We start from the raw sequence: 18,055 nt of genomic DNA, 5'->3' as shown, positions 1-18,055 counted from the left end.
CACTATTACATTAAAATACACTTAGCTCTTTAGACTATTATTCTAATCTCCTTTAAATTATTAGCTCCCTATAACAGGTTGAGTTTATATACGTAATTGTAGATATGTTTCATAAGAAGGACATACAATTATCAACTAAATGCATCCCCATACCCCCTAAAGACACCTTTATAACCAGCTTAATTACAAGTATAAATACATTTATAAGGAACTTGAGATGGAAAGCCTACCATTTTGATAATTACCAAAGTGAAACCACAGAACCAATACACCACCAACCTGGAGAAATAAAAGAAACCATCCTCAGACAAGACAATGAAGAAAGAAAAGCAGCGAAATACTACAGACTAAAAACATACAAAAACCCTAAGAGAAACATAGACACTGAAAATTTTGAAAATGACTTAATCAACCTGATTAAAAATATTAAATTTAAGAAAAATAAAAAATATATCACTCCAACACTTAAAAAAATAAATAAATTTTCAAAATCTATTTCTACAAGCCACCAAAATAAACTCATAGTACCGGCAGATAAAACTGGAAATTTCTACACAATGGACTATATACAATATAAAAATCTAATATATAAAGAACTTAATAAAAATTATAAAACCACTAATAAATCAGCACTAAATAAAATAAATAATGATGCAAAAAACATTTTAACTAAACTTAAAATAGATAAATACACAAAAATAACGGTACCAGGTACCCCGAGATTTACTTTAAAAGACCACAAACACAGCTTCAATATCAACCCTACTATTAGACTCATTTGCCCCTCGAAATCAGATATAGGACTGGTTAGTAAAAACATATTAGATAGAATTATCCCCAAAATTAAATCCATAATAAAATACCCACTATGGCAATCTTCAAACCAAGTAATCGACTGGTTTTCTAATATTCAAAATAAAAATAATATTAAATTTCTTTCTTTTGACATTGAATCATATTACCAATCTATATCACCTATCCTACTTAATAAATCTCTATTAATGGCACGAAAATTAACTAATATAACTCAAGACGAAACTAAACTAATACTTATAGCTAGACAGTCTTTAATAACATTTGATAATAAATATTGGACCAGGAAAAATACCCCTAACCACTTCAACATTTTAATGGGATCGACGGACTCGACTCAGGTCACTGATCTAGTTGGCCTTTTCCTTTTAAATGAAATACATTGTATACTCCATAAACAATTCAAACTTGAAGGAGGGCTATATAGAGATGATGCACGTTTCATAACGAATTCTACTAATAAAAATTATGAAAATGCAATTAAAGCTCTACATAAATTATTTAAAAATTATGGACTTAGTATAAAAATCGACCCTAATAAAAAAATTGTTAATTTCTTAGACATAACCTTAAATCTTGAAAATTCTACCTTTGAACCATACCATAAACCTAACCAATCACTTCTATATGTCCACAATCAATCAAACCACCCTAAATCAATATTAAAATCAATAGTTCCCAATATCGCTCTAAGAATTTCTAGACTGTCTTCTACTAAATCAATATTTACCAAAAATGAAAAATACTATAATGAAGCCCTTAAAAACTCTGGATATAATTCACAAATTAAATTCATAAATGAAAATGATAGAAACATAAACTGCATTAAAAATAAACCTATTAAGAGCGTAATAACATATAATATGGCAATGTCTTCCCGTATACGAGTTAAGAAAAATAACCAAGAGACAAAAAAAGATAAAACCAAACTACAAATATTAGATAATAATATAAATAAACAACAAACTAAAACCCGCAAACGTAAGAATAGACACAAGGAGATCCTATGGTTCAACCCCCCGTATTCCCAAAAACCTAGAAACAAACATAGCTAGAGAATTTTTTAAAATATTAGATAAGAACTTTAAAGCCCCCCATAGATATAATGAGATTTTCAATAAGAACACAATTAAAGTCTCTTACTCTACTATGCCTAACCTTCATCAGAAAATAATTAGCTCTAATAATAATAAAATTAATAAACTACAAAATGCAACTATACAAAATACATCGGACTGTAACTGTAGAAGAAAAAATAAATGTCCCCTACAAGGCTCATGTAAAATTAAAAATGTTATCTATAGCTGCACAGTATCAAAAACTCCAAATATACAAGAACCTATCAACAGCCATAACTCAACTACCAGATTAAATAATAACACCAACTTAAATCAATCTACCGATCAATTATTAACCAACCCACCACATTATAATCCAACAATAGACCTAACGGAAAATAATCATAATAATCAAGAGGTAATATATATTGGTTCCACATCTGGCCCAATAAAACATAGAATTTCAACGCACAAACATTCTTTTAAAAATAACTCTCTATCAAACCAAACTACTCTATCCAACTATATTTGGCAACTAAAAAATAGCAATATTTCTTTCAACTTAAAATGGCAAATAATTGAGACTTGCAAATCATATAAACCAGGAGATAAATTTTGTACATTATGTACAAAAGAAACCCTAAAAATTTTAAAATATGAAGATATAAAAAGCACAACCAAACTAGTAAATTCAAGACACGAGCTTCTATCATGTAATCATAAACGTTGGTTTAAATTTAATAAATATAAACCACCTTAAATCATTAAAAATTACTCATTAGTAAAAATAGATTTTTTTTTTTTTTTTTTTTTAATAAATTAAGTTAAACCAATTACCGCCCTTAGACTCGTAAATCAAATAATAAATAAAGCCATGACAATTATCTCCCCTTAAAAACTTGCAAAATAAATACTCTCTCTCTATAGATATTAACTGTAGCGTCTTTAAATCAAAATACGCTAACGGAAACAATTCACTGCACGAGCGTCGCCCTTTTAAAATTCATCATTCAATAAAATAAAAAGCTATAGCAAACATCTAAATGATTACTTTAAATACAGTTCCTGATTTCAAAAAAGAAAAGCCAAAAGGTAATTATATATCTATATATTTTTAAAACAAATTTATTATGTAAATTCAAAAAAATATATATTTTTTCTACTCATTTCTATCCCTAACCTATACCAATTTTCTTATTAATTTTCTTATAAATTTTAAATCCAAACCTTTTACTTCAATTTTTCAGATTCATCTGCTTTACTTTTAATGCTAGGTTTACTTTTGGTGTCTTTTCAATTCAATAGAAATCCTCCTAAATTTGCTGATGAGGAGACCGTGCTTACCAAAAAAACTATGTATAATTGTTCTACGTGACTTCATGTATACCACAAATAAAAAGCACGGATTTCCGAAACGATCGTACAGATAATTGACTTTGTTGTTGTTCCTTCTTATGAAACTGATTTTTAATTTAATTAAATTTTGATTTTTAAATTTTAAAAATTTTAAAAAATTTTAAATTATAAATCACATTACTTAATATTGAATTAGCTCTAGGACATTTAACTATCGAGCTTATTATATATGTAAATTACAACGAGCATTTCCTGTATTTTAATTAAACTAGTAATTTCACTATTACATTAAAATACACTTAGCTCTTTAGACTATTATTCTAATCTCCTTTAAATTATATATATATATATATATATATATATATATATATATATATATATATATATATATATATATATATATATATATCAGTCTAGACACTAAAGGAGTGTTCCTCCCTCTCCCTTTTTCAACTCTATGTTACATTGACATCTTAAGTTTAGTGACTAGCTTGAATTTTTTCTAAAAAAAAGAACGTCTGGCCCATTCTTAAATTATTACTTTTTGCATACATATTTCATTTTATTTTATTTCCTTCAGCCGATGGGAGCATACAAGGTTTATATCTCTCGCAGAGAGTGTTGTATAACAGGGGTTTTCATATTGGAGGACCATATATCGGAGATGACGGAGACGTATAACGGGTCTATGTAATACAGGATTGACGATGATGAGAGACAGAAGACATTTATAACAGAGTGAGAGGAGAATTCATTATTGAATGAATGTGTATTACTGTTCTTTTACATGATGGAGGAGGGGGGACACATTACTTGGAAGAGGGTTATACACAACGTTCATATTAAGATGATTAACACATTACCTTCAATTGTTGAATGACGACAGTTACAAAAATTGATGATTTTCTTTATTTCATTTGATTGGTTGAAATGATGATGACGTCAGGAATTCAAATTCGTTTCTACATGGTTAAATGTTCTTTCCTTCGCTTCCAAAGGACCCTGACTCCAACTCTCTCTCTGACTAGCAGACTCAGCTGTTCTGTTCGACTGTCGACTCTCTGACTCTAACTAGCTCCTATATTGAGAAATTCCCTTTGCTATGACGTCAGATATGTGGTTCTAAAACATGACCACTCACGTGGCTAAGCATGTTTCCAAAACACACTTCTACAAAAAAGAATTCTCACTAACCTATTTTTCAACCTAACCTATTTTTCAACCTAACCTATTTTTCAACCTAACCTATTTTTCAACCTAACCTATTTTTCCATTTATTTTTAATTTGTATTGTTCATTCTTTCCTAGCTGAACTTTTTAATTCCGTTTCCATAAAAGAATGAACAATTAAATTCTTTTTACAATACAAACAATATCTAACTATTTCCAAAACAATAGCTAAATTCTAACATTCCAATTTCTGAATCTATTCTGAACCTTGCTTACAAGGTTCGAGTCTCGGCTTATCCTAATCTCATTTTCCACTTATCTAATGTTCTTCTTATTTACAGGAAAAGGGGACAGCCTTTCCTTGTAACTTTCCTATCCATACACATTTTTCAATTCTAGTACATTTTTTCTCTATATCTATACAACCACTTGGCTAAAAAAGATCAGACCCCATCAAAAAAATCTTCTTTAGTCAGCCCTTTTCCAACTGACTTCATAATTATATTTTTAGATCAGTATCTCTCTCTGATCATTTCCTTTTTGGGTGTAGGGTATACCTCCTATGATTCACATCAGCTGCTTCATCCAGCCACCCTTATGCCGTAAACCGAGGTCTCATTTTACCTCTCTTGAAATCGACGACTTCTTTCATCCAAAAGTGTCCTGGTCCTTTCTTTCGCCTGGGTGTTCTCTAATTAGAGCTTTGTCTCATTTCCTAATTATCTTATTTCTTTTGAGAGATACTTAAAGCTCATTTACTTAAATCTTTGTGGTTGGCTTCTAATTTATTAAGATACACCTTTTTATCACACTGATTCGCTCGAATTTCCTTGCTTGGACTCTTGGAACTTCGATAAAGACTTAGAAAACATCACCCTTAGTGCTATATGTGATTTGCCCATGGTACTGATTCTTATAGTCCTTTTGGTACCATTTTAATTTATCTACCTAAATATGACTTTGAATTCCTGGCGTTAAAATACAATAACATTATACATACATTTAAGACAATTTACAATATTTGTTCAACATCATAAAAACATTTTCAAAAAAATACATTAATACATTTAACTATGATTTACACAAAACTATGATTACCATTTAACTTACAATTATAATTTTTTTCCAAGAAAAACATTTTTTTCTGTAACAACAATAACAATAACAACCAAAGTCTGTCAAAAAAAAAAATTGTCCCTTTGTTTTAAAAAAAAAACAACAAAAAACACACGAAAAGCTGAAAAGTTCAACTATGAACACAAAAATGCCTTTTCAATAAAAGTGCATTCGCACAGACATTAGGATTTTGTAAAATGATACTTATACATGCTGTTTTAAAAGTGCAAGACTTGTAAAAAAGTTTTGTTCGATTGACTTTAAAAACAGTTTTCTGCAACTTGTGACACATTGATTTACATTTTACAACAATAATGATGACCCCAATTTCTCTACTTGTGTGTATGTGTGTATTTTTAAAACAAAACAATTCATTTGTCCGTGAATTTTACACCAAAGTACATTTGAACTTCCTTTTCTTTCGTTTTCCTGTGGTGAGTGTTTATGTATTTATTTATTTATTTTTGTTTCTACAACTGTTTCTGTTTCATCTGCAGCATATCGACACACACACACACACACACACACACACACACACACACACACACACACACACACACATATATATATATATATATATATATATATATATATATATATATGATTATTAAAAAATAGATAAAATCTGACGACATGAAGTTAAGAAGGTGGAGGTGGAAAGACATAGAGGCTGGACGTTTCGCCGGTCTTATGCAGGCTTTCTCAAGAGGGACGATCAGTGACGAGAGGGTCGAATGTTTAGGGTTATATATACTAATGGGAGGAGTCTTTATGTAAATTAAATATTAATATACATATATACAGTTTAGAATGGAAAAAAAATTAGCAATACCCATATAAAAAAAATCCAGTGACCTACTCACTATAGTAAAAAAACCCTTAATCTGAAAAACAAAACTATAAACAGCCTCGACATTGAGTACCTATATATTAATATTCCTACCAAGAAATGCATTCACCTACTTCTAAAACATTTCACCAAAATAAAAATTAACTTACTTTTTACAACAGATAGTATAATTAACATTACAAGTCTATGTGTTGATATGACGTATTTCACATTTGATGGACTCTATTACAAACAGAAGTTCGGATTACCCATGGATAATCCCTTAGTGGAATCCTGGCATGTTTATTCTGGAGTTCATAGGAATTGGATCCTTAAAATACAAATTGATCAAGGGCACGTCTTATTATGGATACATAGACGACATTTTGATTTTTCCTCCCCAAATCATCCAAGATAGAAAACATTAACAAACTAAATAAAATTGAACCTACTATAAAATACACTTATGAAAAACAAACAACAATTCCATATCTTTTCTAGATATTCATCTAATAAAAAACAATAATAACCAACTAAGTTTTAAGGTTCATCGCAAAGTAACTAATGAAAATGATTATATACACTTCTACTCACACCACAATGATAAAGTAAAAAGAGGTATTCTAATTGACCTTAAGAATTTGCAAACGCAAAAAGAAAAGTTCCTAAAATTTAATGCAACCCAAAAATAAATAAAAACATAACAGAAAATTAATCTTACTTACTAACAATAATAACGATGCCATTTACAAAAATCTAAACAAAATCGGTATCACAAAAAACCTCCACGACAATCAGAGATCTAATCCGTAAATCTGTATCTAACACTAAAACTAAGATTAAAGTCGGAGTATTATACTCTATACCCTGCCTTGATTGCTGCAAAGTATACATAGGAGAAACGCAACATAATCTTGATAAGAGGTTATATAAACACAAGAGAGATGTGAAAATAATAATACACTTCATGCTATTTTCTATCATATTATGCAGAATGATCATCATTTTGACTTTAATTATGTGACTCTCCTAAAACACATACACAATAAATCAATATGTCGTCTAGTCAAATTTTCTCTCAGTTCCCAATCTACTAATACAATTAAGCAAAGAAAAGGCTTATTCCATATTTCTCCCTATCTGTCGAAAATTATTATTAATGAAAACAATTTAATAAGACGTGCCCTTGAGCAATTTGTATTTTAAGGGTCTGATTTCTATGAACTCCAAAATAAAAGGGGTTACCAATGGGTAATCCGAACTTCTGTTTATAATTGAATTCAGTACAGAATAAATCTGAATACCTCCTTCTTAATTTCTTTTATATATATATATATATATATATATATATATATATATATATATATATATATATATATATATATATACAACTATCATAAACAGTATATATGTATATATATGCTTGAGAAAGCCCGCATAAGACCCGCGAAATGTCTAGGTCTCTTCGCCTCCATCTTAATTTCATATATATATATATATATATATATATATATATATATATATATATATATATATATTCTGAATATTTTTTAAGTTATTGATAAGATTATGTAAACTGCAGGAGAGTTGCTGTTTAATAATTAATTTATTAAATTATAAAATCATATTTAAGATTAATTTATGTAATCACCTATTTAAGCTACGTTTACTTATATATTTACAAATTAAGCTATATTTGCTTGTATATTACTCAAGAAAATTGTAAAAAAATGTATTTTTAAACAATGCTTAAAATAAAATGAAAGTTTTTGCATACCATTAATGTATATGTAAATTCCGTATGCATTGCAGTCTTATTCCTTCCCTTAATGAATTCAAACATTATTTAATAAAGAATTTTTTTATCTTTCCATTTCCTCATTTTCATAGGGATCTGGCAGATGGGTTTCTTGGAATGAAGAAATTAAAGAGTCGCCACCAATTGCTAAAGATGCCCAGTTCAATGAAATTATAATTCCAACAATTGACACCGTCAGATATACATTTCTTATGAACATGTTTATTATTCACAATAAACCTCTTCTTTTTGTCGGGCCAACAGGAACTGGAAAAAGTTGTTATATCACAGTAAGTACAAAAATGAACTGATACCTTTTACTCATTAACAATTCTCACATAGGTCAGCATCAGAGATTGCTCAATGGCAACAACCAGTGGTGTTCTCTGGAGTCTGCATGACAACAAGTCTCCTCAGATTTCCAGGACTTTCTTTCAATAACATTTGTAAATGAATTTGCTTTATTGCAACAGTCGTTTGCCATTGACTTCTCGCTGGCAATGACCATTGGTCATCACTGGAATTTGGGTGGTAACAAGCCTCCCTAAGGTCTCTTTGCATCCATCCAGTAGAAGTCTGGTTAGAGTTTTTCCTCTTCGATTTTTCCATTCTATTTGACCCTTCAACTATTTGGTGTGGTGCCATTCGATGCTGACTCTCCAGTTGTTTTTTTAGCGGGGGGAGGGGTCAATTTACAATTTTACAATTTCAGTTTACTTAATTGCATCTTTTTGTTTTACTTCTGCCGCAGTTTCTATTAGTCTGGTTAGCATTTGTCGCTCATGTGGATTAATTTCCACACTTGAGGGTTTTCTTTATGATTTCAGCTGTTTTCAACACTACCATCCATTGCATAGTCTCAGTCTCCCGTCGATTCCGATTCCTTTCGTCTTTTTTCTCCAATTTTTGGGACTGTACCTAGTGCTCCTACAATTATTGATATTATATTGATTTGCTTTAAGTTCCATATTGCAATTCTCTGGCATTCTTCTGCATTTTTCATTTGTTTCATTTTTGATCTTCACCCTGCGGCTGCTGACACAACAAAATCTACAATTTGGCAGTTTCTTTCTTGTTAATTATTATGACGTCTGGTTTTCTTGATTGGATCAGTTCATATGTTTGTATCTTCATGTCCCAAAGGATTTTGTGTTTTCATATTCCTGTACTATCTCTGGTTTGTGTTTATACTATTTGTTTGCATGTTTGAGGTGTAGGCGTTTGCAGAACTCCCAGTGAACTGTCTTCTCCATGCTATTGTGCCTATCCTTATATTCCTTTTAAGCTAGTTTGCTGCATTCACTTATTACGTGGTTTATTGGTTTGTCTCTTTGCCCACAGAGTCTACATTTACTGTTTTCTTGTATTTTATCTATTTTAACTTTAATATGATTGATTCTAATCATGTTGTTTTATGCAGCTGTCAGTAAGGATTTCTCTGTTCATGTGTCCTTTTCTTAGCCATGTTCAGGTGCTTTCATGATTCTCTTCTTTTGTTATTCTGATGAATCATCCATGTAACTCTTTTTCTTTTCTTGTCTTTTTGTTTCTAGTTTCATCATTTCCTGTATTGTTTCTTGATGATGCCTCTCATTGCTCTATTCTGACTTATGTACTCTTCCAAGTTATTTTTGTACCTTCTACACAGTTTCTATGTTTATTATCCCGTTCTTCCTTTGTTCCTTTTCACATAGTTGATCAGTATCGTCTTTTGGGTGCAATGGATTGTGCATTTTCATTAGTTTCCTCGTCTTCTGATGAAGGTGGCGCAGTTCTTCTTCAGCCCAGTCTAGAGTACCTTATTAGCGATACTGTTTATTTAATACCTCTATTCTATTGCTGTGATTAGATTTCTACTTTTGTTCTTCTCATGTACTTTTTCTCAATTTTCTCTTTCATTTCAGTAGATTTGATGGTGTCTGCTAAATAAGTGTCATGTTCATCTTTTCTTGGTATGGTAGTTCTATACCTTTTAATGTCTCTTCAATTCCAAGTTCCGCTCGAATGTCTTGGCTCTTCATTCTTGAAATGCCTGAATGATCAACATAAAACTTTTATCAAATCCGTTTTTAAATGCTGCCGGAATAACCTACATCATCACAAATGGAATATACTTCCGGAATTTGTTTATTCTTTTTGTAAGCTTTTTCATGTTACTTAGAAAATCATCGTTCATCGTCTTGGACTTTATTTCTTCAATTGCCACTGGAAACTCTCTTATAATGGTACACATCATGATTTTTGCCTCAGTTTCCGTTTGTAAACAAGCAATTACTGTGTCTTCAAGGGTTCAAAGTCCGTCTACATGAATTTTTAAGATGAGAGATACTCCACTTTGTTATTCTTAGTTGGATGGTTCCCATATAATCTGTTCACTGTATATGTTGCTAAAGCCTTTTTCGGTCCATAAATTGTTGATAAAAGTTTATGGTTTATAATAAAAATTGTACCCAATCATGGCCCTCTGTAATATTTACATGGCCTAATCACTAAAGTCATATAAACTGCTAACGTCATTGAATTTGGTCCTGTAAATCTGGTCACGTGTCTCAAGAAACAACCTGAAGTAGATAAAGTCTAACAAAACCGTTTTGGGGGATGTAGCAGAGACAAACAAAAAAAAAGTCAATAATTCAAAGTATTACAAATAAATGTTACTAAAAGCAAGATAAGTTACTCTTCAACCTGGAAAGTTTTGTGTGTTTTAACAGAATCTAGAGCTTTTATTCGGTTCGAAAAAGAACTTGTATAAACAGGCAAATCGACACAATAAGTACGAGCAAAAATAACTAAAAGAACAACAAAAAAAAACGAACCCTATGCTTTTTAGAAACGCTTATCATAATTATTTTATTTTTATTTTACGCCTAAATGTTGATTGTGTTTGAAAGATAACAGCGCAAAGTTAATCTCTAAAGAGGAAAAAAATGTATATTTATGTGTTAAAAAATTACAGTAACAATGTTCATGCGTGCAAGGAAAGTATTGAAATATTACATGTAAAATTTACGCTAAAAATGTTACTTTTTAATAACAGGAAATATTCTTTGCAATTATTTACTTTTTTATTTGTAAAAATATTGAATAAACAATGCTTAATTCGATGATAATATAAGTTTGAGGAAAATAATTTTTCTTCGAATTATAACGATATTATTAACACAGATTTTACAGGCTTTCTCCGTAATGTTCCTGAAAAAAACTAAAAAAAAATGTAATTGTTACAATTTACAATGCGTTATTTTCATTAAAAAAAAACTTTTTTTTTTAGAATTTAAAACCATAACTTTAGTAAAGGTGTTTTTTGTTAACACAAAATAATTGCTGTCCATTAAGATTAAAAAAAAACTATAATGGGTTCATTATATTCCGTGATCATTACTTAATAAATACTGAAAATTTCATTAAAATTGGTTGATTTCCTAAAAATATTGTTCGTTTTGATTTTAAAAATATATTTTGTTGTTCGTTTTGATATAAAAATATATATATTGGTGTTCGTTTTGATTAAAAAATATATATATTGGTGTTCGTTTTGATTAAAAAATATTGTTGTTTGTTTTGATTTAAAAAATATTTATTGTTGTTCGTTTTAATTAAAAAATATTTATTGTTGTTCGTTTTAATTAAAAAATATTTATTGTTGTTCGTTTTAATTAAAAAATATTTATTGTTGTTCGTTTTAATTAAAAAATATTTATTGTTGTTCGTTTTAATTAAAAAATATTTATTGTTGTTCGTTTTAATTAAAAAATATTTATTGTTGTTCGTTTTAATTAAAAAATATTTATTGTTGTTCGTTTTAATTAAAAAATATTTATTGTTGTTCGTTTTAATTAAAAAATATTTATTGTTGTTCGTTTTAATTAAAAATATTTATTGTTGTTCGTTTTAATTAAAAAATATTTATTGTTGTTCGTTTTAATTAAAAAATATTTATTGTTGTTCGTTTTAATTAAAAAATATTTATTGTTGTTCGTTTTAATTAAAAAATATTTATTGTTGTTCGTTTTAATTAAAAAATATTTATTGTTGTTCGTTTTAATTAAAAAATATTTATTGTTGTTCGTTTTAATTAAAAAATATTTATCATTTAAATTAAAATTGATTGTTTAATACTTGTTTATTGCTTTACACGCAATAACTCTTATCCATGAGTGGCTTTCGGGCCTTGATAAGTGGTGACCTCCATGTAAAAAAAAATGGACGTTTTGCAACTTTGATTGTCTTCTGCTTCAAACACGTAATTTTACATAAATTTTTTTTAATATATTGAATGAAGTCCAGTTTTACTATGAATCTAATTGTGTTCCTTTCTTTTTTTTCTTTTTAAACGTAATTTATAAATAAATAATGATCGTATTTTAGTCTTTAAAATCCATGAAACAACAAAACGTTTCTAGGTACGGGCGAAAATGGGCGGACAAAAATAGGGGGACATAGTTTTGAAAGCCGATTTATCATAATTTTTTTTTGCAGGTTTCCGACTACTTTTTGATTGTATTTGAAAGATTAAGGACTAAATTTAATTTCCAAAAGGAAAAAAATATTTGTACAAAAAAAAGTTATGAAAAATGTTTTCACGGCGCGCTACTCAATTCAGCTAAATTTTGAAGTTAAATAAATTCATTGTAAAAATCCTTTAAAAGATAGATATTAGTTTTCTGAGTCTATTTCAAAGATCATTAGTACAGTAACGTCCTAAGATATTGAATTAAATTTAAAAAAAACATCTTGTTTGTACAAAACATAAATTAATTAGCCCCAAAACCGAGTGATTCTGCCGTTCGCAAAATGCAACAAACTAAAATTTTGTAAACATGGAATATATGAAGGCCCAAAATTTCAGGCATTCGAAAAACTGTGAAAATGAGGTCATGTAATTAAAAGGGAGGAAGGAGTGTGGATAGTTTTCTTTTTTCCCAGACGTGCATCTGTACATTCCTATTCTGAACGTTTGTATAAATTTTTCCATTTTTTAATTTAATTATTTTTCTATGTTCCTGTTTTTAAATTAATTTTTTTTAAATTATTGTTCAACATTATATAAAAAATATGTTACACCGAAAGTTTCACATTCTTCCGAGCAAGGAAATTATTCAAATCTTGCATATAAAAATTATGCGAAACCTGTAATTGAAAACAAAAGTAGAAATATTTTTTGCAAGTATAATTTTTTTGTGTGAAAATATTAAATAAACAATGCTTACTTCAATGGTAATATCGGTAGTTCGAGAAATTCATTTTTCTTCAAGTTATATCGAATTCATTAATCCGGACTTTAGGGGCTTTTTCGTAATGTTCCTGTAAAAATTATTATTATTTTTTTTTATTGTTTCAAATTACAAAGCTTTATTCATATAAAAAAGCAAAATTAAATTCTTGCGTTTTTTATTTACTACTGAAAACCATAACTTTAATAAAGGTATTTTTTTAACAAAATAATACATTTCCACTAAGATTTAAATAAAAATAATTAATTCATTATATGCCGCGATCATTATTTGATAAATACTGAAAATTTCATTAAAATGGGTTAATTTCCTGATTTTTGGTGATTTTTTAAGTAAAGGAAAGAGTCAAAATGTTTATACATTTTGAGCGTCGGCATTCTATTTGCCCATAATATTAATTACTCTTAACGCATAAACACACAATTTTTCCGTTTTGAGTTCTTTCTTTTTTTTTTTAATATTGAATGAGTTTCTGTACAAAATTATCATGTTCATTATTTTTATCTATTTTTATGCAATTTTAAAGTTTTCTAATGCTTTTTGTAAAATGTTTTGGTTCATTACCGATAGTTTGACTATTCCATAGACCTTGCTTGCCAGGACCTTAGCTTATGATGTCATTTTTCAGCTCACGGACTGTAATGACATACATTACGAAAGCCGTATCCCAACGCTTCTTTTTCAATTCACAAATAGTTTTTCTCGTATGAGACGCACGCATAATACACTTCAGCACACCGTTATTAATTTTGTGCAAAATACAAGCTTCAATGTCGTATGAACTAGAATTGGTAGCTACAACGATTTCTGGATCATAATGTGTTAAATATAATTTAGACATAAATAATGGTTTTATTTTCTCAAATACCTCTTGGCATTTTACAGTCGATCCAGTCTTTCTAATAGTTCGTTTAGAAGTGCTCGCGGTATGTGCATAGGTGTGATAAATATGTTGCTTTGCAACGTTGGAGTGTATTTTATTTTGTATAATTTACACATTTTGCTTGTAAAAATTTGGTTTGATTTCAATTTCTCATGTGAACAAATATGCAAAGCATACACCAAAGTATTTATATTTTTCAAAAATCCAACATTTCAATCTGAGTTTTTGTTGCCAGTGAGTCTGGGTTATTTTTGTGTCGAAATAAATCCGATTTCCTTGTCAACAAAGTTGTGTGACATACGTTTGACAAATATTTTAGCTCAAATAAGTTTAAGTACATTGTCGACAGTGTTATGATATAGGTTTTGAATCGTCGTTGCCAATGTTGTGACAATGTTGTGACATTGAAGGCCGATTATAATTAGGACAACATTGTGGTATATATTCAAAAGAGTGCATTTACAGAAGTACAGAAATAATATGTTACAGAAAGTCTGCATCCAATACTGTGGCTATGACTGCCACGACACTTGGTTGTAATTCTATTCATAATGTCTGAAAGACTCCTTCTCTTCCCAAAAATAAGTTAAATAAACATCACACCATAACAAATACTAAGTGTTTTGATCAATATAATTTCTGCTTATCTTCAAATTCTAGTAAAGATGGCAATGTTAATCCTGCTTTAATTCTAAATATATCTATTAGGCGCTGTTGTTTAGTTAACAAATTTCTTTTTAATAATGAATATTTGATGTTTTATTTTATTTTCCAAATCAGAACTTCTTACTCAAACATCTTGACAGCAAAAAGTTCAAACCAAACATCATCAATTTCTCAGCTCAAACTACGGCGAATCAAACGCAAAATATGATAATGTCTAAATTGGACAAACGAAGAAAAGGTGTTTTTGGACCATCGCTTGGAAAGAAATCAGTAAGTTAAATCATCTTATGAACCCAGTTGTTATATTACGAATAAGCGTATGGTGTCGAGAAGGAACCAGACAAACAATATGTATTTAAATTTTTAAATGATTGATTTCTCAATCGTTTATTCATAAAATTAAACTTTTCGTCAGGATATGAGAATGTTCAGGAAAGAAGATTTTTATCGTAAAGTTAATGTTTGTGCTTCTTAGGAGAGAAAAGTCGCTAATTTGAAATTGTGATGAAATAAGAAGTGAAAATGTTAATTCTTGCTGTTGGTGTTTTCATGTGGAGAAATTGATGGATGATGTGCGTGAAAGTGGGTTTAACGTCGGGGAAGGGGGGGGGGATCCGACGGAGCCGATGATTATTCCATGCTGGTCGACTTGCTGTGACTCTGGGCGACTGACTTTTTGTCGCGACGGCTAGCGTTTATATATTTGTGTGGCGGACATAGTTAAAGACAAAGGGCAAATTGATAATTAGCTTATATTTTGCTATTTTAATTGTGTTTGTTTATTGTGTCTTAATGTGTTGTAAGGAATCGTCTGTTTGGTGCATGTATGCATGTGTTATATTGATTTAAAGCTGAAAAAAATTGTGAATGTAACCTTGTTGCAATGTTTTGTTTTGTGTTGAGGATTAAATTGCATTCACTGACGGAAAGAAGATTGATGATATTTCTTGAATGATGTTTTGTTCATTACATTATTGACATATTTCTGTTTTTCTCACTTTGATGCCATTTTCATAACATCCTGTTATTTTCAGGAAAATTCATGGCGAAGTGGATAAAGTGTTGATTACAAAATATTTTAGGGTTAATTATATATAGAGTTTATGTGTTCGGTTCTTCAAGGAACTTAAAAAATAATAATTAAAAAATAATAATTAACAAATAATAATTAATACTATACTCCTGAATGATAATAGTTTTTAATCCCCAGGATGAAATAAAGGATTCAGTTCGAAATTCCCCAAACGATTTCCGACTATGAAGAAGGCTGTAGAGAAAAGTGTCCGAAATCTTCTGAAAATCGCAACAACCAAGATGGGGGCTGATAATAAAGACAACATAATTTATATTTTAACTTTGAAGACAAGTTTGCATTTCAAATACTGAATTAAATTATCTTAATTTCTTTTATGGTGACAGATCAAACTGAAGATTTGATAAATGCTTTACAAAATGGTGAATAATTGATAAAACCATTGTTTCATAGAAATAAATTATGTATAATAATCGATAAAACCATTGTTTCATAGAAATAAATTATGTATAATAATCGATAAAACCATTGTTTCATAGAAATAAATTATGTATAATAATCGATAGAACCATTGTTTCATAGAAATAAATTATGTATAATAATCGATAAAACCATTGTTTCATAGAAATAAATTATGTATAATAATCGATAGAACCATTGTTTCATAGAAATAAATTATGTATAATAATCGATAATAATAATAAGTCATTAACTTTAGTTCTATCGCTCCTTTCTACAGACATTTTTAATAACCTCTGTAAAGTGATAGTTTTTTATATTTAGTTAAGAAATCAGAGCCAAGCGATAGAGCAAGCATGATAACAACTTTATTTAGGAGAGCGCATTAGGCCGATAAGGTTTATATCCGGTCCCAGGTTATCCGAGGTGAATAGTATCCGCGGTACTATAACATCTGCCCTGTTTAGTTGTATGTGTATATTTATTGTCTGTTTTGTCTTTGATTTAAAACATGTGATTGTGTTATGATCTATGGGATAAGATCAGTGTTTGTATTACGAGGGTTTTCTTATAGTTCTGCCCGATTTAGTTTGAAGGGAGCCATATTTATTTTTGTCTAGTGACTGTGACGTTGGGTTTGGTGATTTCGTCTCCGACATGAATCTCCCTTGGTCTTATCGTGTTCTGTATTGCGTAGGGTTAAAGGATATCAAACTGAACCTTTTTTTCTTGTCACTAGAATTGGTATGGCATGCAAATAGGTGTGATGTTGATGGAGTCTAGTTCCATTCAGCGACTCTACTATATAGCTTCTAGGTTCATCATACTTAACAGTGTTTCCAGGATGCCATGTGTTGTAGAGTTTATTTAGTACCCATACACACTGACCTAGGAATATTGGTGATAATTTTCTGCTATAATGGTCATAATTGGTTTTCATACTTGATAACTGTTGATGATGTTCTTCCTTTCCTGATTCTGATCGGCTACGTAAGGTGGTTGGTATAGGTCTTCCAAGAAGTATTTCAACTAGTGTTGGTAGTTTGCTGTCAATTAGTGTTGCCCTAATCTGTAGCAGAGTAAGCTAGATGTTAGTTTTCTTAGTTTTTTGCATTTTTTATTGTTGATTTAATATGTCTTCTCACTTCTCTCTCTGAAGCCATTACTTCTGGCAGAGTGAGGTGAGCTTGTAACATGCCTGATACCCCAGGATTTGATGAAGCTTTGGAAAGTCTGTCTAGAGTACTGTGAACCATTGTCCATAATGATTTTATCTGGATGATAAAAAAGCGAGGTATAATATTTCATTTTATTTGTCAATGCTTTAATAGTTACTGGTGCTGGCATTTTATCAACAATTGGGTACTTTGAGTACCTGTCGACAGAGTAGTAATTGCACCCAGCAATGAACATCCAAGGTTGAGATAGTATGTCATGTGGGTGCAATGGTTCATACCTGTGCATATCTTAGTTTTCGTGGCAAAGTGTGCATGACTTGCACATCCTTTCAATATCTTTGATCCTGGATATGACCTTAAACTACATCCGATGGTGAAGCCCCAGCTTGCAGACTATGGGGAGTGTGGAGCCATCCTTTAATTGTCATTGCTCCCAGGCCCACTCTGACCCGGAGTAGTAGT

At 29.8% G+C, this 18,055-nt stretch overlaps 1 protein-coding gene across 1 annotated transcript in view; it reads left to right on the top strand.

Annotated features, from left to right (window-relative positions):
* LOC145292020 (dynein axonemal heavy chain 7-like) overlaps window positions 1-18,055 on the top strand; it is a 475,961-nt gene that overhangs the window by 288,505 nt on the left and 169,401 nt on the right. The window contains exons 37-38 of the mRNA XM_080138024.1: window positions 8,233-8,430; window positions 15,038-15,193. Coding sequence (XP_079994150.1) covers window positions 8,233-8,430; window positions 15,038-15,193 — 354 coding nt within the window. The remainder of the gene's footprint in view (window positions 1-8,232; window positions 8,431-15,037; window positions 15,194-18,055) is intronic.

This window comes from Euprymna scolopes, chromosome 13 (genome assembly GCF_053919585.1).
Source record: "Euprymna scolopes isolate OS-2025 chromosome 13, ASM5391958v1, whole genome shotgun sequence".
In the NCBI taxonomy this organism is placed as follows: domain Eukaryota; kingdom Metazoa; phylum Mollusca; class Cephalopoda; order Sepiida; family Sepiolidae; genus Euprymna; species Euprymna scolopes.
This window is presented reverse-complemented; position numbering and strand designations above follow the sequence as displayed.